This window comes from Hypomesus nipponensis, chromosome 1 (assembly GCF_054491055.1).
Source record: "Hypomesus nipponensis isolate SF chromosome 1, ASM5449105v1, whole genome shotgun sequence".
NCBI lineage: Eukaryota > Metazoa > Chordata > Actinopteri > Osmeriformes > Osmeridae > Hypomesus > Hypomesus nipponensis.
This window is the reverse complement of record NC_140361.1, coordinates 12331708-12356608: the sequence shown is the minus strand read 5'-3', so window position 1 is coordinate 12356608 and position 24901 is coordinate 12331708. Positions and strand designations below refer to the sequence as shown.

Genomic DNA, 24901 nt, shown 5'->3' with positions numbered 1-24901 from the left:
ACGGAAAATGACGTTCTGCGACCACTGCTGTCCTCAGCGACCACATATAAGTCTGACCAATGATATCAAATAATAGCGATCATACAATTTGGCACGGCAGTGTCAAAAACATCTGCAAATTAGACTTTTCACCTTTCCTAAAAATTTATCTGCACAGGGTTTTTAGGCTCAAATAAGCCCTTATAATGTTTACTGATATTATATCAAAAGAGGCTAACATATTTTATTGATTTATGCATGAAAGTCCTATAAAGTACTTTTCCGACACAACTGTAGAGTTCAACACATTTAGGACCTGCTTTGTCAGTTCCAAATCATTCTTGAACCGTTGAATTGTCTACTAAACGGATCCAGGACCAGTGGGAAAGTTTTCCTTATCCCAAGCATAGCACCCATGTGACGTGCTGACGTTACAGTAGAGTCCTACTAAAGAGCAATACAGGGAATGAATACTGCTGCTCACGAAGGGACCCACTAGCGGCTCTGACGTCTTAAGTCGAGGAAGTCCGAAGTTTCAGCTGATTTACTTGTTGATTTACTTTATTTCATTTTAAGACATACGTAGACTTACCAGCGATGTCTGGCGAACAGAAGGAGGGACAAGAGGTAATTGTTTTTACGAATACAGTCTCAAACTGCTTTAACTGCACTATTTCTATTTACAAAAAACATGAAACTTTATGTTGCCAAATCCTTAAAACTTGCTTGAAGGCCTTTAGTCCAAGCAATAATCACTCGTATGATACGGGCGTAGACTAACAATGGGGCTTGTCTACTCTCTTCGTTTTGAATAGACAAACGCATATTTGGTTGTTTTTGAACCGGCAACGGAGCGGATGAATTGAGATCGCAAGGGGAGTCCTAATGCTGTGGCCCGGCTTCTCTAGTTGACTGTGCAGGGGATGATCTCACAAACAACTGGATGTTCATGAGATCTTGTAGTCATTTTAAGTTGAAGCCCCCAGACGAAGTTTTTAAGGTCACTGTCATTATGGTTTACAGGAAAACATTTAAAACCCATTTGGTTTTTGTAATCGTATGAGTTATTCATCATTTATTTACATATGATATTGTTTACTTTAGCCTATCGTCATTACCCACATATGTGTGTATACTTGAAAGGTGTATTTACATGCGCAGTAATGGAAATTAAGCGATAATTGCATGCACGTGTAGCTGGTTTTGCCGTTTGTTCAGTCGGATTCCTCCAACCTTATTTCCATACTTGTTAATGTGGCAAGTCATGTCAATTCATACGTAAGTTTGAAAATCAAAGGGATTATTTTTTTTCTGATACGAAATAGATCTTGGGAATGGGTAGGTTCCTCGGTGATGATGTTAATGAGGAGTCTGTGTTAGATTTGAGCTTTTAACTTGGCTCCTCTATCCTACTTAACAGGGATGCTAAAAAGAGTACAGAGTAGCCTATTATGTCCCAGTCTTGTTTGTTCAAATTCCCTCCAAACCTATACTCCCGTCTCTTTAAGAGGTTTGTCGGTATATCCTAATTGCCGGTTTGGTTCGTTTGTACTGTGTTAAAACCTACTTCATCAGGGTCTCCGGGAGGTATGTTTGATTTCAAGGTTTCACTTATAAACTCTGGGCCCTCTGCTACTCAGTGATTCCTATCTTATTCTAAATGTGCAAAGCCAATGCCAGGATATATGGGTAGTTGATGTTCCCTCTCCCTTTTCCTCCCCCTCCTCTCTGTGACTCATGTGGGTGTAGGGCTGAAATAGTTTGGTGTAGTTTTACATTCCTTATATAGCCTCTGAGGAGTGTGGAGAGGCTAGTGCTTGCCTGTGTCACAAGTAGGGGGGTAGGGTTTGCCAACAGAGAGGGAGACAGCCTGCCTTAGCTCACCAGCTCTCCTCCAGCTTTCCCCAGGCTAGGGTTACCAGATAGCCCCTACGGACAAGGTAGGTTTGCATGGTAGTCGCAGGTATCTGAATGTCATGAAAAGGATTGGAGAGTGAGGGGGGGGGGGGGGGGGGGGGGGGGGTGGTGGTGGTGGTGGTGGTAGTAGTAGTAGTAAGGGAGAGGGACACTAAGGAGGCACTGCACTGATGGGTCAGTGTCACAGGCTAAGGTCTCAAGTTGTCCTTGGTTCTTAAAATGACATCTTTTTTTTTAGTCGTGCTACTCAAAATCCAACAGAATAAGTTGTTGCAGAGAATGGCATTATTTATGCAGCATTTTTTCCTTTTATGTGTTTGGTTTGAAAGCTGTTTAGTTTGCTCTTGACAGTAGCTGCCCACATTGTACTACACATGGACTCATATGACTAGCTTTTGGGTTGACAGTAGGTCTGGTTTGGAGATATGCAGAGACTTATTTTTTTTTTATGCATGTGCAGGGCTTCACTTCAGCCATTTCACATTCTGGTCCTATATTCATGTCAGGGTATGGTGTATACTGTTCCTTAGATCTCCAGAGGTCAAACATTCTTTCTGTCTGCCCATGAGTATCTTTAGATGTACTGTGAATTTGAGCCTTGTATTTAGGTGGTGGTGTTCCGCTGCAGGGAGACAGGCTCCTGCAGGTCTCTTCTGACTAGGAAAGGCTCCTGATTAGGGATAGACCTTCAGTGGTTAACTATGTGGCATGCTTAAGTTTTCACATTTTAGTGGGTGCTTTTGCATTTTAGGGTGCTTTGCGGCACATAATGTATATTGTGCTCATAATGTAAATTGTGCTCATGATGTATATTGCATGTTTATATGCCTTTTTTGTATTATGTCATATTTTTAAATAAATTTTTTATTCACTATGTTTCACACAATACTAGCAGAGGCATTGTGTGTTAAGACATTGTGGATGTCAAGAAACTGGGATGTTTATTCTTGGGCTTACAGCAACAGAACACCCTGAACCACAGATAACAGCAAATATTTTCCAAGAGTCTTGAAGGTTTATTTTTGTATTTTATGGTGAATTTGCTTCCAAGGCAACAACGTCATATCCAGGCAATTGCTATCAACCCAACCCATTCATATGTCCTTGTCTGTTTGTGTCTCCTTCGCAGGCCATGAATGTATACTGTATAACCCTGAGTGGCCCAGCGCCCTGGGGCTTCAGACTGCAGGGAGGAAAGGACTTCAGCATGCCCCTCACCGTCTCCAGGGTAAGAGGGCCCCGGGTCACTGGGAGATTGTGTGTGTGGGGGAACTGTGGGTGTGTTTGTCTGTCTGCACTTGTCTCCAACTGTAGTCCAGCCCGGTCACCCCAGGCTGACCTCCTCTTGTTGTTGATAACGTCACCCTCTCCGTGCACGTTGGAGAGTGAACAGATCTGACAGGGAGGCTAGGAGGGGGCGATAGAATGTGCAAAATTGTAATCGAACCCGTATTTCTCAAACTTGGGCTTTTCGCTCAGCGCTCTCGCATTCCTCTGAGGTGTGTCAATGCAACTCTGAGGTCTGCTATCACACAGTGGCTTGGCTGCCTGGCTCCCTCACTCCTCACAAGGACGTCCTCAGAGTGTTTAGCCTTCTGCTGGAACACCATCTCCTCTCCTGGGTCACAGCTACATGGATTCCCTCCAATATTCCATAAACGACTCGATCGAAGGGGCCTAATTGCCGGTTTCCAACCCTTATATGTGCAGTCTTGCTTACGAGCACACGCACGTTGACATACTTGCACGCACTCACACCCGTTCATCCATCCTGTTGCTGCCAAAGATCGGCCAGACCTGACATGCTATTAAACAGTCATTTTACAGCCTAAAGCCGACACAGCCTGACCTTAGTCGTGCAGTGTGCAACATGTAGCTCATCCTCATGACCTGTCATCAGTGTCTGTTGGAGGGTTCCACACACACTCTGCCTGCTGGTATCAAGGTCCCGCTCCATGTTGACTTGCTGAGGAAGTGTGTGTGTGTGTGTGTGTGTGTGTGTGTGTGTTGCAGGTACAGAAGCCTGTCAGAGCATGTTCTCAGTCAAACTGAGTTTCCTTTGGCATGACAAGACAAAGATTTCGTTTTGGTCTTCTCAAACAAGACCTAACGGATTCCGAAACTTTGTCTGAGGAATGAGAAACAAAACAGTGATGGAGGGAGAGATGTTTGGTGTAAACCAGGTTAGAACAAGGCAGTCGTGCAGACAGGCAGGTAAGACTGTATTGCTACCAGAGCTGTAGCTTTAGTAGATGGTGGGTTCATATCTGCGTTAACATGACCTGCATCCTGTGTTGAAACTTCTTGCGCAATAATCTGCCAGTCCAGGTTACCAGTTCCCCAACAATCCACCTTCATATGTTTTTTAGTCATGGCCTTTCCTTCCTGGCATTGAGTCTGACTCATGTCTTCCTATAACACCTCCCAGACAGCGCACTCAGTAGGATAATGTTATGCTTCTAACTTACTAATAGGCAGCTTTGTAGAGTCAGTTTGTCCCCCCCCCCAAAAAAACAATGATGTCATGATCTGTCAGCCTGGTGGTGGTGGGGGGAGTGTTGACACAATCACTCAGGATGAACTGTAGGTTCGCTGTGTCTTCGTCTGTTTGTCATAAATGACCAGGTCGTGAATCACAGGGAGACATGGGAAGGTTTACGCCCCCTGAGTGGCTTGTTTCCATGCCGATGCGCACTATACAAGACAGGCTCGCCTCCCTCCGCGGGCCCTGGCTGGGGCTCACGGGGGGGGGGGGGGGGGGGGGGGCGTGTGGGTGGTCTGTCGGTCCTGAGCCCCTCCAGGCAGCGACTCAGCGTAGAGAGTATGTAAAGGGGGTTGACGGCACAATAAAGAGCATGTTTGGCTGACAGGCCTTAAGCCTGTGAGGTAGTAGAGATGGGATAGAGATAAGACATCAGAACGCTGACGTGTCCCCCCCCCCCCCCACGCTGCTTCAGGAGGGAAGCCAACACTGTCTGGACGCACGTTTTGGGAAGATTCCATTTTTATAGGGAGGTTTATGAGTGTCAGACTTATTTTGGGAGTTTGGTCACATCGTAGTTGTTTTAGTGGTAATTAATAACTTCGTACATGGTCATTTATCCTGGAGATGTTGTAAACCAGGATTTAGGTCATCTGCTATTGATTTTGTGTGTGTGTGTGATAGGATGCAGGCTTAGGAATGCTCTGCTTCCTTCCTCCTCTCTCTCCCTGCTCCATGTTCTCGGCATTCTTCAGATATTTCTCACATCCATCCCGGCCCTGGCAACACACGGCCTCTTTGTCTCCCTCCTCCGTGTCCAGCCTGTCCTCACCTCCTGTGAGGCTCCGCTCCTGTCTCAAAGGAATACTTTCCCAGTGAAATCATGGGAAGTGGGACCGTCTTGAGGCCCCACCCCATCCCTGCCATCAGAAAAGCCTCAATCAGCACAAAATATCCTGGTCTTGGGAACCCATAAACGTTAAGAGTTGCTCAGCTTTGAGCCCCTAAAAAGACCATCTGGTTTCCACAGCCAGACTCTGAGTGAAGTGTCTGCGTGATGAGGAAGTTACAGATGTCACACGAGCAGGCGATGGCTGGCTAATGGGGAGGGGGTGTCGGATGCACAGCTGGACCTATCACGACTCGACTTCCTGTTCCAGGTCTGACGTTCCCCCGGGGGCGTGTCTGAGCTCGACCGCCCGCCGATCACTCAGCTGTGATCCGAGACGCTCACACGCAAACTCTGTGTCGCCAGGCAGGGGCTGTATCAATAATGCAAGTCCAACGGATCCATCACCGCAGGATGAAGTGTAGCACGCCTGGGTAAACCTCTTGTGATGTGATGGATTCCAGCGCCGTTTTGTCCTCCGCCGGTGTGGGCGAGAGGAGCCCTTCCTGCTGGAGCGAGCTCTCCACCCCCTACCCCTGCACCCACCCACCTCCCCCCACCCCCTACAGGGTTATTTGTGGCCTAGCATCAGCTATGTTGAAGAGTGACGCAAGAGGGACCATGTGTGTCCGGGCCCTGAAATGGCAGTGGAAAGGGTAACAGTGAAAGGTGTCTGGGAGCTAGGGTACGGGGCCTGTCCCTGGGGAAGCCTCCTGCCCAGGGGGCCTGGAGCCTGCTGGAGTCCACAGAACCTGATCTGCTGAGGACAGGACTCACAGCTCTGTGTACTGCTCTGTGGAGAGGCCTGAGCAAGAATGTCATGTTTTAATGTTTATTTTCGTAACCCTTATTTCAACATCCTGTGTTTAGGAGGAGAGTCATTGCATAGGATTGCGTAGTGCCTTTTCCTTTTTTATTTTTTAAAGAAAAGTGTGCGCTGATGTGGAATGACACGCTGCACTGTCATTCTTCTTATTCTTATTAGGACTGAATCGCTTCCATGGCTCTGCAGGAATGTTGCTGTTGCTGGGTGGTGTGTATGTCGGCAGCGGTAGTGTGCCATGTTCCATCTTTCTGACTGCTGGGTGTAGGGCACACAGGCAAGGCTCAGTCCTGGCTGGCTGGACGGTGCTGTGTACTGGGGCATGTTTTCCACTGTCCTTCTCAGTATTGACAAACTGCATGAGGGGTGTCCTGTTTCTGCCCCCCCCCCCCTCTTTACCCTGCCACCCAAAGGCCTGAGCACAGCAACTCCACTGCCGCCTTCTCAAGTGAGGGAGCAGCTGTGCTCTGAACCTGAGCCAGGAACACAGGTGTCTGTGTCAGTCTCAGGGCTGCAACACACACACACACACGCTCAAACTCATTTATTCTTGTTTAGTCTAACTGTTGCTCCTTCTTTACAGGTCACTTTGCCTTTGTGTTTTGCCCTCCTCTGCTCTTAGCATGATTGATTTCCTGGGGGTTCTGTGTAGTGTGTGTGTGTGTGGGTTAGTCTTGCAAGTGTGTCTCGTGTGATGTTGAAGATGCCCCCTGCGGAGCGCCCCTCCTCCCCCTCCTCCCCTGTCACAGTGCCCACCGCGGCCTCTTCTCAGAACGCATGTTGTTGTTCTTTTCAAGGAACCTTCGTGGCCAGACCTTTTGAAAAGCTCTTAGCGGCACTATTTAATTTAAGCAGCATAGTTTCTTTTTTTTTCCTTCTCAAGTTACTAGTTGTTTCTGACTTGCGATTCAAACTGATGTTAGAACTTGAATGTACCATAGTGAACCTATTATTTTCAGCTTAACTTTTGACGTGTTGTCCACATATTGTCGTAATTGAGTATTGTTGGAAAACAAGGCATCCATTGTAACTCTGCCATAGTGTTCTGTTTGATAGTAGTAAGCCTGCAAAATGCTCAGTTTTCAGTGAACATTACCTTGCAAGTCACGTGTGTGTGTGTGTGTGTGTGTGTGTGTGTGTGTGCGTGTGTGCGTGTGTGTGTGTGTGTGTGTGTGTGTGTGTAGTCTGCCGAATCAAAGGGGATGAATCTGATAGCTTAGCTAAACATGGCAGAAACCCATTGATTCAGCCTGGGATGCACTGAGGCCAGTGATGAGGCAGCCCCTCTGGGGAGGGAAGCTTCAGGAGGGGGGCTGGGGGGAGGGGGGCTGGGGGGGGGGGGTGGTGGGGGTGGTGGTGGGGGTATGTCCAGCGATTCTGGCGTGCATTCACTTATCTGATGTTGAACACTTTGTACTCCAGTTATCTGAGACTTTGACACAAGTCTTGAGTTTCGTTAAGCCTTAGGGACAAGCTGACTAAGCCCTTACTAAACGTGTTTTGGCATCTTCTCCGTGTGTATGTCACTGCTGTTTTTGAAGGACGCAGCAACCAAGTCAGTGAAGGAGCCGTCCTTCGTGTGAGCTTGTCATGTAGTGGTGTCTGCAGCCGTTCCGCCCAGACGTTAAGGTCGTATCTGTCATCTACACAAGCTAGGCATCCTAATGACATCATTCATGTGTCAGTCAAACAGGCTAATGACTTACCTGTCTGGCTGGGAAGAGGGAGGCGCTGTAGACGGCTTGTGAAGACTGTTGAAATGAGGAACATCTGGTCACCTGGTTTCTCTGTCTTTCTCTCTCTCTCTCTGGTGTGAGTGAACTTCAAAGCTCTAGTCCACATCTGAAGTGAATCTTAAAGGATGATGTCATGGGCAGAAAATGACTAATTCCTGGTCTTCATTGTGGTTGGAGGATTGGCAACGTCATGTCAGGAGACATACTCTCAACTGGAGTGTTTTCACAAGGCCCCTTCAAAATGGAGCACATTTCAGCCTTGCCCCATTTCAACCCAGTCTTCATGTGATTGCTAATTATGTAAATGATCAAACTGTTGGCCTTTTTACCTCAAATTTTTTTGGAGAACCATTGAATCACTGAAATTGCTGGCACACTATCCAAAACAACCATGACTTTGTTTGAGTAGACTTTGCCGGCCTAGCTGTGAAAATACTGCATTGGGTGAACTAGTTAGTGATAAGTGCACCAACAGATAAGGCTAATCTTTGTTGACTTGTGTGCAAACAAATCAATTCAGTGTTCTTTCTCACTCAATTCATTTCTCTCATGAATTGGTCTCCATTTGTATCCTTTTTGTATACTGACTATGTACTATGAGGAGCATAATGGTTTTCAGTCACTTACTGTCTCTCAATGGGACCATATGTAAATATGCACGACTGCTATTTGGGGATTTTATGTTCTTTCCATATAATCCCAGCAAGTATTCAGACTCACGATCCATGGAAATATCAGGGGATTATTATATTTCCTATGTATTTATGCAGCTGCACCGCAGGGTGAGGAGCTGAAACGGAGGACTTCAGCTTGATTTCATGGGCAGTTACGAATGCTCGTATTTTTCAAGTGTGCATTACTAACGTTAAGTGGCAACGTTTCTAATGCATGTAAGGAAGGTCTATAGAAACGCTGTGTGAATGATGGGGCCTGTTCTCCCTGTGTGTGGAGGTCCATTGTTGAATGTCCGTGTGCAGTGCTGCCCCCGTCTCACCCCCCTCTCTTCCCCCTCTCTCTCCAGCTGACCCCAGGGGGCAAGGCCGCCCAGGCCGGGGTTGGGGTGGGAGACTGGGTGGTGTCCATCGGCGAGACCAACGCAGAGGACATGACCCACGTGGAGGCACAGAACAAGATCAGAGCAGCAACAGACTCGCTCACCCTCACCCTCAGCAAGTAAGTGTCCAGGGTGTGCACCCTATCACACTCTCACAAACCATAACCCCTTCTGTTTGAAACACTGAAAACATGTATTAGGAGAGAACTGGGGGGTCAAGCTGTGGCTTGAAATTTACATCACATGTCATTTACACATTTTTGCTGTTTAAATGAAGCTCAGCAGATGTTATTTTGCTATTCTAAACTAGGTCAGCTAACATTACCCAGTTTACATACCTGGCTTGCCCCCTCCCTCCCTCCATCTCTCATGTTGATGAGGTGTCTCATGCTCTGGAGGCTAGGCCAAGGTGTGGTCTCAGCAGCTCTGTTACAGCACACACACTACATCAGCAGCGAGGCAGGCTGGTGAGGCAGGCTCAGGTGAGGCGGGTGAGGCAGGCTCGGGTGAGGCAGGCTCGGGTGAGGCAAGCTCGGGTGAGGCAAGCTCGGGTGAGGCAAGCTCGGGTGAGGCAAGCTCGGGTGAGGCAAGCTCGGGTGAGGCTGGTGAGGCAGGCTCAGGCGAGGCTGGTGAGGCAGGCTCAGGCGAGGCTGGTGAGGCAGGCTCAGGCGAGGCTGGTGAGGCAGGCTCAGGCGAGGCTGGTGAGGCAGGCTCAGGCGAGGCTGGTGAGGCAGGCTCAGGCGAGGCTGGTGAGGCAGGCTCAGGCGAGGCTGGTGAGGTTGGCTCAGGTCCAGCTGGTGTAGGACCAGACAGATTGGCTTACTCCTTTTCCTGTCATCAATTGTTTCAACTGTGGCTTCTGTAACAATAGTGACTGAATACTGTCTGCCCCGTTATAATGTGTAGAACCCTAGTTTGTGTTACAGGAGTCTTGCTATGGAAGAGCTGACTTAAAAGTATAAGACGGAGGAGGGGAAAGCGAGCTTTTTCTTTCTCCGTTTCCCTCCATCTCTACCCTGCCTCGCTTTCTCCTCCACACAAACACAATCAATGTCTTTGTGTAGATGGGAGATGCTATGGGAGTAGCTGCTTATTAAACTGGCAGCCCCACAGAGAGAGCAGGCGCTGGACCAGCCTAACGCATTACGCCTGACTCAAACAAGCCGGCGTGCTGACTTGGCGGTTTTCGGTCCACAGAAAGAGGTCACACGATGATGGCCTGGACTAACCAAATAAGGAGTGTAGGGAGAGCACCTCCCCAGACTAGGGATGAGCGATGGATGGGAAGGAGGAAGGAACCAGAGACTGGGTGTGTAGGGTTGAAGTCCTAGATGAGTCATGTGGAGAGCCATGTCCTGGTCTCCTCAGGAAGATGGATGGCTGCTCGGTTCATTCAAGTCTGAGAGTCCAAGATGTGTTTGTGAAGTTCTCTCCTTCCCTCCAGAGCTGTTGTGGAAGGACCTGTCTGTCTGTTCCTGGCCTGACACCAGACAGTGTGGTTGATGACATCACTGGGCGGACATGGGCCCAAGTGGGCTTGGAGTCGACTGTGAATTCAGGGTGACAGGGTTCAGTCCAGACAAGCAAATGGTCTTTAATTTGGCTGGAGCCACCCACTGTGTTAGCGAACAGACTGACCTATTTCTAGCCTTTTACACAACCATTTAAGGAATGTTGGCTACAAAGGGATGTGCCTGGCAGAACATTGAATTCTGGGGCTATTAGTGCATGCTCAAACCAGCAAGTCATGAACGCAGGTTGGGTTGCGTGCGTATTTCCCTAGCCTATGAAACGTCCTTGGTGTCCTGATTTCCTGTGTGCTGGTTTATCAGGTGATCCTGCAGGACTGGTTTCCCTAGCAACACCAAACATGTGGTGTTGCATGTAATAAAGGCTTAGACTGTATGTGCCTTGGACTGTATGTGCCTATGTTAATCAACGGCTCGTGGGCGCATTCGCTCCATATGGTGTGTGTGAGAGATACTGTACATCTTTGTGTCAGCGTGTTTATTTAACACCAGACATACTTCTCTCTCCCATTGAGCTCCTCTCCCATCTTTCTGTTCCTTCTGGTGAAGAGCTAATGTAAACAGCGCATTCCTCCTCCTCCTCCTCCCCATGGCTGCCTCAACCTTCTTTCCTCATCCCTCTCTTTCTCTATGTCTCAGTGGCTGACAAAGCTTCTGTTGAGTTGTGTTTTCCTTAAATACTTACTAGCCTACTAGTGCCTACTAGCGCAGGCATTAGCATTAGCACAGCTATTGTGATTTTGGTTTCCTTGGGCTTGGCTGAAGTGTACAATTTTGTTTTGCAACCAGAGGACAGCTTTGTGGTTTTGATTTATGGTGTATTGTTTGGTATCCAGCCTAGTTTCATTCAAGTCATATGATAGATGGTATCCTTTCTATTCTTTGGGGTTGGGTTTTATCCGTGCTCCTTTTTCAAGGAAGTGTAGAAACCAAAAGAAAGGCGGGGGGGGGGGAGAGGGGTAGAGAGATGAGGGGGACAATCTCAACTTCTGAAATCCAGCCTTGGGGATCTGTTATCACACAAGGCCCATCACCAGTGACCTGGTTGGAGGATGTGGTCTGGACCCAGTGATTATGAGCCGAGGACAGCCTTGAGAAGAATGTTCTGGAATCAAGCCATTCTTGTGAGATCTCTGGAGCATAGTTTGATAGCAAAGTGTGGATTGGCCAGAATAATTGACTCTTGAAATGTGGGAAGAAATGATCACATAGAGGGGGTGTATCAAATTTCAGCTCAGGTCAAACTTGGACCATCCTGCCAGCTAATTAATTCCTAAGGGCATTTACTTGGCCTCTTCCTTCTCCTGTTCCTCCCAACTCTTTCAGCTCTGGTGGTTTTGCCAAGAGAAATATTATACCTGCTCTAACGTTCACTTTCCTAACTACATAGGGTGTAGCCTACGTCCCTGTCTCCACGGGCACGAGGGTCTTTCATGTTTAAAAGTCTCCTAACTTTATACTGAGACACGAGTACTGTTGAGGTTCACTGTCTGTTAAACCAGCTTAACCTGTCATCTGCTTCTCAGCTCCCTCACACACACACACACACACACACACACACACCACCATATCAGTCTCCTCCCTCCCTCCCTCCCTCCCTCCCTCCCTCGCTTCGCCTCTCTCCCTATCTGATAGCGCCCTGTCGTACTTTGTCATCCTGTAGAGCGTGCAGGCCTATCAGCTGCTGTGCAGCAGATAAGAAGAGTGGGTATTAGCTAACTATGCTGTGTCGCAGGAAGGCAGCCATTATCCATTGTCACACCCTCTCTGTTTACAGTTAGCTGTAATAGATAGCGTGAACAGAGGCCTGGATCATCCAGGATGAACCCCCTGGTTCCTGTGGGTCTCTAAGGACGGGGAGAGGGAGAGATGTGTGGAGGTCTCTGACTCCAGGATAGCTGGGATGCTGTGTATTTCCTGTGTGTATAACCTAAAGTGTGTTCATGCCAGTATAGATCCACTGCCTTGTTCTAGAAGAGGACATCTCAAAATGTGTGATTAAATCCAAAGATCTAACAAATGTTGTCTTTCTGTAGTTTGCCACGAGTGAGGGGTTTGTTTTGTGTTTGGCTTGTGGAGCGTGTTTTGGGAAATGGTAGAGCAAGATTGATTACAATGATTTGGTTTGTGTAATAAAGCAAACAGTACAAAACCAAGTTGTAATTGAAAACAAGCCGAATGGCAGACATGATGTGAGCAAAATTAAATTGAGATGAAAACTACATTCTCCTTCCCTTGCTGTGTTGTCCCCAAAAGCCAACATTTAATCTCAGAAACAGATTGCTGCTCCAGTCTGTTATTCAACAAGGAAGAGCTGTTATATGAGGAAGAAAGAACACGACTCTCCATTTTTATTAATGTGTTTTTACGAAGTTATAGCTTTGATATAACCTTTTCTGAGTAATGTTCCTTTTCTAACTCTTCCTGTTTGCTGTGTCTTATCCAGAGCTTTCCATGCGGGGGGAGACCAGAAGGTAAGACCATGTTCGTTTGATTAACACCTCGGGGCCACACTGATGCTTAAGTAATGCAACCCAACACATCGTCTTGTTTCGCTAGTCCACAACTGAATTCCTCCATCTCCTGGCCTCTGCACACTCCAGTACAGAGAGTGTTTAGCTGTCCCTAAGGGGCCCAGACTGCGTTGTGGTGATGGATGTAGCAATCTAAGCCCCCGCTTGATGTTGCGCTTCTCCCACTGGTCTCCTCCGTGAATGTTATCCGCCAGTTAAAGACATTCTGATTCAATCGCGCCGGGCGCTCTCTGGGGCCCCGTAGCACACATCACGGAAGCATCAGGCCGTCGCCCCGCTATTGGTTTGTTGAGTGAAACGATAATGGGAACGTGTTGCCTGCGATTCCCAACGGAGAATAATGTCTTGCACAATCCCAGGTTCCGGAGTATATTAAGGGCAGAGTTCCAAGTGTGTAGGCATAACAGAATTCTTACAGACTCTAATGTATTAATTATCTCATTAATATGACCTATATGCATTGATTTGTAATTTGTCTGCGCTGGGAATATTGAATTGTACTCCATTGTAAGAGATCCGCCGTGTAGTGAACAGACTGTCTGCATGGTCTCTCTCACACAATGAGAAATCCCAATTGAAGGAAAGGGACGTTCCCAGGTTGACACCACCAGTGGTGCCATTGGATGGCTCTTGGCTGACATCCAAGATACATGAGTCAGACTCTTGGGTGTGTTCATGTTCTTTGCCTGACTACAAGCCTGCCTGCTCAGAGGAGAGTCATCTGGCCTTGACGAGACCAGGGCTCCAAACACTAACCATACGTGTTCACCACAAACGATCAGATCTTCAACCTGTGGGATTGTGCAAGTGCAGATGGAATGCAGATATGTTTTCTATGTGTGCGTTTGTACATCAGCTTTTGCAGTGTGTGTGTGTGATGTGTTGTCTAATTGCATGTTGATGTGTGGTGGTGCTCTCTCTCTCTCACTGTCCCTCCCCAGCAGGACTGTTCCCCTGCCTCTGTGCAGCCTAAGTACTCCTTTGCCCCCAGCACGGCCATTAACAAGATGGCACGGCCGTTTACACCAGCCGGGGGCAGTGCCAACTCAGGTCCTGTCATTAAACCGGTGGCGTACGCCCCTAAGATTAACACACCACGGTCACTGGCCCCCACCAGCATGCAACATCCACACAACGGGTAGGTGCACGCACCAATAAACACACATGTTATCACACACAATACTCTTGGACACTTAACACGAGAGGGACTTGTGTTGAAGTTCACCTGAAATCCAAATGACTCGATCAGTATCGGTAGGTTGAGGTTCACGCTTTGTTTCCGAATGTTCAATTCTTGAGTTTTCTGTCACATACTCTTATGTACTGACTAGAAATGGATTCTTGTGAAGAGTTCTGGGAGTTGACGTAATGGATATATGATTCTGCTTATAAACTCTGTCTACGGAATGAAATCATTGATTTGATTACAGAAGGGTAGTTGTCCAAAGCGTACTCGTGACCAAATGCTTGAGAAAAATGAGAATCCCACCCCTGCAAGGTGTCTTATGTCTGTTAACTTTGAAAGGTTGAAAGATTCCTTTTTCAAATGGGAGTTGACTCGTCAGAAGGGAGGTTGGTTTTAAAGGCTGATCGTTTTTGTGCTGGTGTTCCTGTTTCACAGACATGCGCTGTACTCTCATGCAGTGAGGCCTAACACCCCCCCCCCCCCCTCACACACACTCTAAAACAAACAAGCACATCCACCCAAACGCTAACCCAACAAAAAACAAGTATACAAGTATTAGTTCAACGTGTCTGGTGGTCTGGAAGGATGAGGGTGGGAGACTCTGGTCTTGCTGCGCTGCCGTTGGGGGAGGGGGTGTCAGTCTGACTTATGGCATGGTCGTGATGTCGTCTGCTGCTGTATTTAGCCGTGCTCAAGACCCTTTCCATAAAATTTGCTGAGGTCTCAAAGTGTTTTTACTGCGTGGGTGCAGGATTACCCTACTGCCTCATTCAGAGAGGCCACACATGGGCCTGCACCACCAGCCACCCTGTTCGTCTCCATTCTCACTCGGTCTGGTGGCCATTTTGTACATGAAACGTGTACTAGGGGTGGGAATCTTTTGGTACCTCACGATTCAAATTGATTCTTGGGGTCACAATTTGACTAAAAATCGATTCACGATTGATCAGATTTCGATTCAATATATGTTTACATAAAAAAAACAAAAAAAACAACTAGAAAATCGATTGTTGTGGGCTGTTGCCACACGCTGCTGGTCGTCCTGAATCCTCAGTAAGTCCAGGCCTAAACACACGGTCTGAACCACTGACACAACACGTGTAAAAGATGATTAGTTTTCCCAAACAACCCTGTTATACCATCTCTGGTTGGGTGTGGTCGGGTTTGTCACCCAAAGACACAACACACACACACACACACACACGGTTCAGCAGCAGTCATGTCTCACCATTAGGGGGTCAAAAGTTGTTTGGGCCAGCCAACTTCTGACACCTCAACTCTGCAGGTTGTTACAACTAAGATAGTTCAATGTTAAATGTAATGCCCCTCCCAGTTTCTGAGCCTTTTAGCGTTGGCAGACATTGGATATCCTTCCTGGTTCAGCCGACCGATCTCAAACAAAATTGTATTTGCTTAGTTATACGCCGGGAGAGGATTTTAAGACTGCGATTCAATGTGCTTTGATTCCCTGATGAATACCTAAGTTAACGTTACCCATCACAATCGGTCATTTATTTAAGCAACATTCTCAGCCCTTACATCGCTAATGTTACACACCGTGGACATGCACTCAGAACCGGCCAAATTCTTTTTGGCACTGAAATAAAGACCAATCATTGAAATGTTATTTGGTCTTCTTCATTGCCTACAAATAAAAATACTAATTGTTGGATTTCTATCGGCTATTGTTCCTACAATTTACATAACCTGTGACCATGCACCCTCCTGTAACTGGTGTTGCACTGAATCTTTTTCAAGATTAGCCTTTATTCTTCTACCATAAGTAGGCCTACACCATATCTTGGTCAGTTTTTGGCACTTTCTTCATGAGATGCAGTTTGTACAACTCATTTACTTGTAACTGGGAATACATGAGATTACATTACATTTCACAGTTCCACATGCAGAATTCACATGCCATTATATGAACATCTCACTGTATACAGCATCCATGCTCTGTTCAACAGGATCAGGATGTGCAAATCGTTTTTATATTAATTATTCTCATGTCAGTGTAACTGACAATTCCTCGCAAGCCTGTAAATAAAAGTACATGGGGAGAGAACTACCAGTAGCTACCATAGGCCTACAGAATTCTCTGCATCCATTTCTGCGGCACCAGTCAATGTCTCTTCGTCTTCCTTATCATCATCATTCTGTGATGAAAAGCATTCTGTTGGGTAACTGCTACTACAACTTGATATAGGCACCAACTGATATTTACTTTATCATGTCAACATATATATTACTTAAATGATATCAGTTAAATGAATTATCAATTGGTTTGAATGAGATTTGAACCAAGGGTATCGTGTTTGGCAGTAGACTCGATGGTACACATCCTTACCCCCTGAGTCAGAGTTCCTGTTACTTTCTACAAGACAGTGTAATTGCCATTTTGAAGACAATTTTTGAAGTTTGTGAATCAATGTGAATTGCTAGAAGGCTGAATTGCAATTCACATGTGAATCGCTTTTCTCCCCACCCCTACTAGGTACACCTGGTGGGCAGGCTGAGCTGCAGTCTGTGGGTGTAGTCGTTTATCTCTGGGGAATGTGACATATGTCTGGACTTGTTGCTTTACAGCAGTTTTGCGTGTATTTGCATTGCCCCAGTAACCATGTGACGCGGTTACCATGTGAGTGACATTCAACATTATTAACCGGGTATTAGTCAACGCAAACGGAAATGTTTGCAGTTCTGGTGCAGCCCTGAAATAGAACTTCCTCTGCAAATCCCTGTGACATACTGACAGGAATGTGATGAGGTTTTGGCATGTTTGGTTTGGAGAGAGGAGGAGAGACGGGGGAGGGGGGAAGCAGCTGAGTCATTTTGGGGTCAGACTGACAGAGAAATAATATATTTACTTCCCTGTATCTCTCTTTTTCTCTTGTGTGAGTGTGTGTATGTGCGAACCTGTCAACAATAACAGCCTGTCTCTGTCACCTCCTGCATGCTTTTGAAAACCCATCGAGGCTCCTGACTATTGTCTGCATGTCTTGTTTCCGTCTGACACATTCGACTTCTTTTGTTCTCCCCAACTGACCTTTGGCTTTTCTCTCTGCTCTCTTCTCTCGTTCTTTTTTCTCTCTCTGCAGATGGAAGCTCTCGACAAGTCAGTAAAACAGTTTTCCACCTTACCTCGCCCCTCAGTATTATGTGCCTGCTTGCCTGTCAAATTACTATCTACTCCTATTTTACCTACATTAGTATACCTCAGCCTCCCTCCAGCTCAGCAATTAGTTTCATTAGGGCCTTTACGGCCCGTTAACTTTCCTGCGGTGTAATGTAAAATGACGAGGTCTGCAGGCCCAGGTACAACTAAAAGGGTTCTTACTACTTTTTCATGACTTACTCAGCATTTGACTTGTAACCTGACCGTATCCTTTCTAAACTCTTCTAAAAACATAATCTCTCACTACTCTAGTTTGATCTCCATTCGTCATGTGTGCGTGTTCTCTCTCTTTCTCTCCTGTGTGGGTGTGCTCTACAGGGGTGAAGCGTACTATGATGAGATGTCATACCCCGTGGCCAAGTAAGGGACAGGTGCATGGCGGCTGGTCTCTCTTGCTGGTCTCTCTGGCCGCTAGCCATGCTAGATAGAACAGAGTTCGGTGTGAGAGTTCAGTTATCTTGACCTCCATCTACTCTAGCATGGCCACACAGTGCTCCATCGTCTCTCATCTGTTGCCCGACTCACCCCCCCCCCCTTTCCCTCTCAAGCTTGCTTTACATGCTCTATGCAATGGATTCTTTCAATAGCATGCTTGTGATATCATCACAGCAGTAGTGTCACTATGATCTAGGATTGTTCCTGTGATGTCAAGTGGGCCTGAGAGTAATGACTGATGTGCGTGTGTTTGTCTGCACATTGTGGCGTCCGTCTGAGTGTCCGCCAGAGTGCGTGTCCCGTGCTTGGAGCCCATGAGCGGATCGCCCAGTCAATAGTGCGCGTGATTACGGAGTGGCGTGTCTGTAGCGTGTCGCTGCCGGGCGGGGTTAACGGGCGGTGTGTGTGCAGGCACGGCCTGAGGATGGACGGCATGCCCTGCTTCATCCCCAACGACCGCAGCAAGAAGAGACTGATCGAGGACACCCAGGACTGGCAGCCCCGCACGGGCACCACCCAGTCCCGCTCCTTCCGCATCCTGGCCCAGCTCACAGGCACCGACTTCAGTAAGTCAGGGAGGGAGAGGAAGGTGTGGGTCAGGGAGAGAGGGGGGGGGGGGGGTGGGGTGTGGAGTGGAGGAGAGGGAGAGTAGGGTGGGGACTGTGGTTCGGGAGAGGTGGGGACTGTGGTGGGAGAGGTCTGATTAGCAAAAAGAGGGAAGATGAAGTGGTTGTTCAGGTTGCTGTTGACACACATTGTGTGTGTGTGTCAGTGAAGTGCTCTGATTTGTATTTCTCCTGGATCTCCCAGTGCAGGATCCAGATGATGAGAACATGAAGAGGGCCAGGTAAAGCGTGTGTGCTCACATCCCCCCCTTGTTGTCTGCTCCAACAGTTCCTTTTCTTTATCTGCTCTTCTCACAAGCGTGCGTGTGCTGTGGAGTGCTCATTTGCCTGTGCGCGATAGCTGAAGCTTGTTAGTCTGTAACTTTTGAATCCTGTTGGAGTTGAGACGGTTTTTAAGTTAAGCGTGTGGTGTTATTTATTGAATTGTTGTTCATCTATTTTAAGTGATACCGTTTCCTATTGCATGGCACATTCTGAGATGTGTCCAAAGACGGGCCTGCCTTTCAAAGCTGTCATCTGACGTTTCCTGCCTGTGCTGTTTTCATCTTTCCCTCTCTCTCCCCATCTATTTCTCCCGGCTTTCCTACTGTCAATTTCTTCTCCTTCTTTCCCTTTCTCCCCCACTCTCTTGCTCATTCCTGCTCCGTCTCTTTTCCTTGCTCTCTCTCGCTCTCTCTCTCTCTCTCGCTCGCTCACTCTACCCCCTTCCTTCCCTGTCTTTGTGCGTTTCTCTGTCGTTAGGGAGAAGTTCCTTACAGAGATTCAGAGTCCCCGCTATGCCCGTCTGAGGGACTGGCACCACGAGAGGTCTGCACGCTCGCTCAATATCAAGTCCTGAACGTCGCCAGGGCAACGGCAGGGGTGGACAGAGCCCTCGAGCGCCATATGACGACGACAACAATGCCGACGAAAGCCCACTGTCCCGAGGCAGTTAATAAACTCACCTGCGAGATAGTTAGTGGGGGGGCGGGGGGCGGGAGGTGGACGATAACCGAAAAAATATCTGCAAAAAAAAAAGAAAAGGGGTAGAAAAAAAAAAAGAAAAAATTGTATGACATGCTGCCTAGATTACCAAGCCCTTTAAAGGAACCTTGCATACTGAGCCTAACTGTCAGAATTCCCTCAGAAATGGAGTTGAGGGGTTTGTCTACACCTGTTGAACACCAAGTGTCTGTAGTGCTGTTGCCCATTATACTGAGACAGGAAGTTGTCTAAACCTGAGGAGAAGCTGGGGGGCGGGGGGGTCGAAGGAGGGAGGGGGGGGAGGTGTTCCAGTTCTGTTTTGTTCTTTATTCTACTGCGTGTATAGTCCAGGCCCTCCTTTGATCTTCTTTCTCTCTCTCTCTGCACATGTTTCTGTTTTGATTTCTGAGCTCTTCATCTCCTAGGTTTCTCCCTCCAATAAGACACAATGGAGGGTAAATCTGTACTTTTTTTTTTTCTTTTTTTTCTCAAATACATAAAAAGTCTGGAAAAAAACACGACCCCCTGCCTCTGTCCTTTTCTCTGCTTCTTTTCTGGTCTGTTCTGATGTTCTAGATTTGGTAGATCCATACATGTGCAACATCACACCCAGGAATCCACCATGTGTGTACGGCTGACCATCCTAACTGATGCCATTTCTGATTCTTAGTGAAGGAATACCTGTGAAGCGTGTGGTTATGAATATCTGGAGTGGCTGTTGCATTTCATACATTTTCCCCTACAAAGGAGTCTAGTTTCAAAAGCCTGCTGGTCTGGGGTGGATGGGGGGCGGGGGGGTGGTGGTGATGGGTGGGAGGAGGGCGGGAGTGCACAAGATGATGTAAACACTAACCCGCCCCAGGGTGACGGTTTGATGGAACCTTGATGATGAAACTGCTTAAGGATTGGATTTCACACTTCCACTGCCCTGAGGAATGACAGTGGAGCTGAGCGAATGGGAATTGAATATTCACTCCTTTTATATTTGATACTGTATCTGCAGTCATTGAAAGGTGTGTTGTTCTATTAAAGATGTCAGCTCCTCTCATCATCATGTCTGCCTGTAAGGACTAGCTGCAGGACAGCCGCAGAGATGTGGGGAAATCGACAGTAAATCTACATGTCATTCATATGAATAAAAACACTGAGCTCCCATCCAAGAGTTGCTAATTAAGAGTACCTACCACGTGACGTTTCCTAGTTATCACCATGGTTACAAGGACATCATCTAAGGGTACTGTCGTTCTTAGGAGTGTTCATTCTCTTTCCCCCCTTAGTCACGATCCAACCCCGTCGCCAGCTAAGAGCCAGACAGCAGCCAAACCTGATGGTGAGTCTCTTCACCTCCACTGGTGCTCCCAGGGCAGGGTCACTTCAGAGGCTGACTCTCCGGTCACCTGCCTATGGAAGCCCGACTCTTGTTTTCTCAAAGATTCTATCTCTCTCTCTCTCCCAGCCTCCAAGACCCCTGTGGCGGAGCCCCCCCCTCCTTCAGGCCCCGCCTGTCGACCCCCATGGGTGACGGACGTGAACTTTGCGGACCGGTACCACCCAGACAAGACCAGCACGGTCCTGACCCAGCACAGGCAGCCGGCCCAGCCCACGCCCATGCAGAGCCGCAGCACCATCCTACAGGCGGCGCAGCAAAGCCCCGCAGACAGCGGGAAGACGCCTCTGTGTGGCGCCTGCAACAAAGTCATAAGGTAGGACCACGTCGCCCCCTATCTTCTTACTCCGGTAGTACTCCCAATATGTGTGTGTGTGTGTGTGTGTGTGTGTGTGTGTGTGTGTGTGTGTGTGTGTGTGTGTGTGTGTGTGTGTGTGTGTGTGTGTGTGTGTGTGTGTGTGTGTGTGTGTGTGTGTGTGTGTGTGTGTGTGTGTGTGTGTAATGTGCATATATATATGTAGGTATCACGCCTTTTCGTGTTAGCAGAAAGGAAACATGGGTAAATGTGTTTAACACGTTTTGAGTGGTATAAAAAAAAAAAAAAAAAAGTCAGACAATCGTCCTCTGGAACACAAATGTATTTTTCTGGTGCGTCTCAGCACAAAAAACGTAACCAGGTTGCAATACAAAATATTTTCACACACAATTTGCAAGAGAATTGCTGTTAGATAAACAATATATGTAGTGTCGCGTCATGCAAGTTCATGGAGGTTAAATCAATGACAGAGCTGGTGAAGGCTATGTCTTGGTGGAATCCATTACAGCTTTGTTTGTCGAGGCACTACATTAGAAAACCCTGTTGTTGCTGTGCCAACTGCTTCTAAGTGTGCGTCCGTGCGTTCCAGGGGTCGGTACCTGGTAGCGCTGGGGCGTTCCTGGCACCCAGAAGAGTTCACATGCTCCCAGTGCAAGATGGTTCTGGATGAGGGAGGCTTCTTTGAGGAGAAGGGCTCTGTGTTCTGTACTAAGTGCTATGACAACCGCTACGCTCCCAACTGTGCCAAATGCAAAAAGAAGATCACAGGGGTAAGTGCTGCCCTCATGCCCTTACAACAGCCCCAAAAGAGAAATATCGACCGTGCGTGTATGTGAGGTGAACATTCACACCCTATATGTGTCTCTGCAGGAGATCATGCATGCCCTGAAGATGACCTACCACATCCAGTGCTTCATGTGTGCCGCATGTAAGACCCCCATCAGGAACCAGGCCTTCTACATGGAGGAGGGGGAGCCCTACTGCGAGAGAGGTGAGGACGGGACGCCCAACACCACCCCCCCAACCTCCGCCCTCCATCAACTGATGGCTCACGCTTCCGTTATCAAGCCAGATAGATATAGGTATCTTATACAGTCTAAGAGGTCATCCCTACAGAGAATCTCCATTCATGTGCAACTTAGCCTCAGCCCAGAATTCCTGTGTCCTCTGAAAAAGGCTGTAGTCCCCGCTGATGGTTTGACGCAGTCAGATAACGTCCTCTGGCAAATGTGCTTTATGATAAGAGGCTCTGAGACACACCATCCATTACCGAAATGTTTTTAACTGACGGACCACATTTTTCAACGGAGTCCGTTTCTGTTGCAGTGGAGGATTCTCTTCCACACATGGATCAGTCAACATGGCTGATGGCTTCATCTGGGCTAATCCACTTACTACCTCCTGACTTATCTGCTGTGCTCTGAATGGAGCACGGGCCTGCCTTTGTGCTCCTAATAATTTAACAGGTCCCCTTTCTCTCTCTCTGACTCTGTCTGTGTCTCTCTGACTCTCTCTGACTCTGTGTCTTTCTGTCTGACTCGCTCTCTCTCTGTGTCTGTCTGTCTGTCGTCTCTCTCTGTCGTCTCTGTCTCTCTATCTCTGACTCTGTCTCTCTTTCTCTGACTCTCTCTTACTCTCTGCCTGTCTGTGTCTCTGTCTCTCTCTCTCTGTCTACTGTCACTATCCCTCCATCTGCTCACGAGAGGATTTCTTTTTAAATCAGAGGTAAACTTCAGCCCTGCTCTCATCTTCACAATAAGGCCCTAAGCGATGATAAGCATTCTGCCAGCTCAGCATCTTTCAGGGGTGGCGCAGCTCCCTGTGAGTAGCAGTATTAGAGCACGCCACTTTCCCCTCCGTAATGAAAAAAGGGGGACAATCCAGTTAAGTATCAGGAGCAATTTCCCCCCCCGTCCTAATCCATCCCCTACATGCGGGGAACAGGCTAATGGAATTCCTCTTTCTCTCCTTTTCACTGATGATTGTCCTGCTCCCAAACCAAACTTCACAGAAGCTGGAAAGTGGTTTTACCGAGGCTTATGGTTGACTCACCCTCCCCCCCCCCCCCCTTTTTTTCTCCCCTTCTCTCTCTCTGTTCTTCTCTCCCCAGACTATGAGAAGATGTTTGGCACTAAGTGCCACGGATGTGACTTCAAGATTGATGCAGGGGACCGTTTCCTGGAGGCTCTGGGCTACAGCTGGCATGACACCTGCTTTGTTTGTGCTGTGAGTCACTCTGATTGGCCCTTGCTCCGGGGGTCCAGCCCAATTCCCTAGTCCCCTCTGGAGCCCACAGTACCCTGTTAAACCTCAGTCTGATGCATGACAGTGGCTCCTCCCTCTCTCTCTCTCACTTCACTGCTCTCTTCATCTCTCCCCCTGTCTGCTGACGCTGTCTACCTTTCTCTCTCTGGCCTCTCCCCACCACTCCCTCTCTGTCAGGTGGTAAATAAAAGGCTGGGTAAATAATGAGAGCCAGATGCCAGAGTGAAGGCAGCTTTGTCTGCAGTCACACAGGTATTCATTCTCTGTCTCCTCTCTCTCCCCTCTAGCTCTGCCAGATCAACCTGGAGGGGAAGACATTCTACTCCAAGAAGGACAAGCCTCTATGTAAAGGCCACGCTTTCGCGCCCGTGTGAAAAGGAACGACAGACGACAAAGAGAAACGAACGGCTCTCAAACACGGCCCGCCGTCCTCTCCAAGCCTGACCCGCCAACCCAAGTCCCCCGACACGCACACCGCCAAAAACCAAGGATGCATCCGTCTACACGTCTGACATCCACACTGTCCTGGATCCCTCTGCTGTCCCCTATCTGAGGGGGGCGGAGGGTCTGTTCTGTGTTACGTGTGTCAAGTTGGGTGTACTGTTCCACACCAAGCCTTGTGTCGCTGCAGTGCTGGGAGCCATGCTCTGTGTGGTATCTCTTCTGTCTGTGTACTGCCTCAGTCTGCATGATTGTCTCCCTGTGTTAAGGGTCCATATATTTATAGATAGTGTATTGTTTTATTTTTGGGGGGAGGCACCCATGACTACTTGTTTGACGGCATGGGAAAGCCGTGTTTGAAACCAAATCATCTATGAGAGATTTGAGCACAGCATTGAGATCATGCCTCCTGGAGATGTTCCTTGTTTGCTGTTGACATAATTGATCGGTCAAAACCTGCTCTTACGATACAGGATTATAATAGAATCTGGGTTTCTTGTATTTTGGTTACTCTTTTGTATGAACGTGTGTATTAATGTGTCTTTTGAAGCTTTACACCCTTTTTAGCTCTAAAATCAATATAGTAAATACAAAACAACCCTGCTGTGCCCTTAAGTACCTGCTTGAGGTAGATGAAATAAGTAATGCGTTTTTAAAGAGGAGCTGTACTGTTTAAACTCTGTAGCTAATCAATAAACCCTCTGTGGTCTTCTTAACCAGATTCATACCTCTTATCCACTTTGATACCAGGTTTCTGACAGTGTAACTTGTCAAGCAGATCATGTACTAATAAGGTCAGACCAGGTTGAGATTTAACATTCTGCATCTTTCAATATTTAATCAGGAGAATGACAAGACATGGCAGACAAAGGAAAAGATTCAGTCCTTGTTTTAACAATATATAATTTATTTACAACGATTTCAGGTTGAATTACTATACATACCTTTCTGAAATTTCATAGATATATATACATAAGGCCAAGTAAATACTTGAAAGCACTTAGAAACGAATTTCCAAAATTCTACCCACAAATCCATATCATTGTCCAAAAATTACAGAAAATCTCCTTCCGGAGAAGTTTTCCATCTCCACAAAAGATTTGACAACAATTTACACTGACAATAAGGAACATAAAAGGTTAGAAAACAGAAAGAAAAAAAAAC

At 47.4% G+C, this 24901-nt stretch overlaps 1 protein-coding gene across 2 annotated transcripts; it reads left to right on the top strand.

The window, feature by feature from the left end:
* The first annotated feature begins 435 nt into the window (after positions 1 to 435).
* On the top strand, positions 436 to 24458 carry pdlim7 (PDZ and LIM domain 7). 2 transcript variants are annotated; one of them, XM_084692527.1, is made up of 13 exons: positions 437 to 606; positions 3026 to 3124; positions 8848 to 8999; positions 12856 to 12883; positions 13885 to 14081; positions 18151 to 18305; positions 18550 to 18586; positions 20606 to 20658; positions 20785 to 21031; positions 21621 to 21801; positions 21902 to 22022; positions 23142 to 23257; positions 23584 to 24458. In XM_084692527.1, exons 1-13 carry the CDS (start codon positions 577 to 579, stop codon positions 23668 to 23670), a joined length of 1503 nt encoding a protein of 500 aa, XP_084548653.1. In that variant the 5' UTR covers positions 437 to 576; the 3' UTR covers positions 23671 to 24458. The 2 variants fall into 2 exon arrangements, with proteins under 2 accessions (XP_084548733.1, XP_084548653.1); XM_084692607.1 differs by lacking the exons at positions 18151 to 18305; positions 18550 to 18586 and having other exon boundaries at positions 436 to 606.
* Positions 24459 to 24901: the final 443 nt, after the last annotated feature.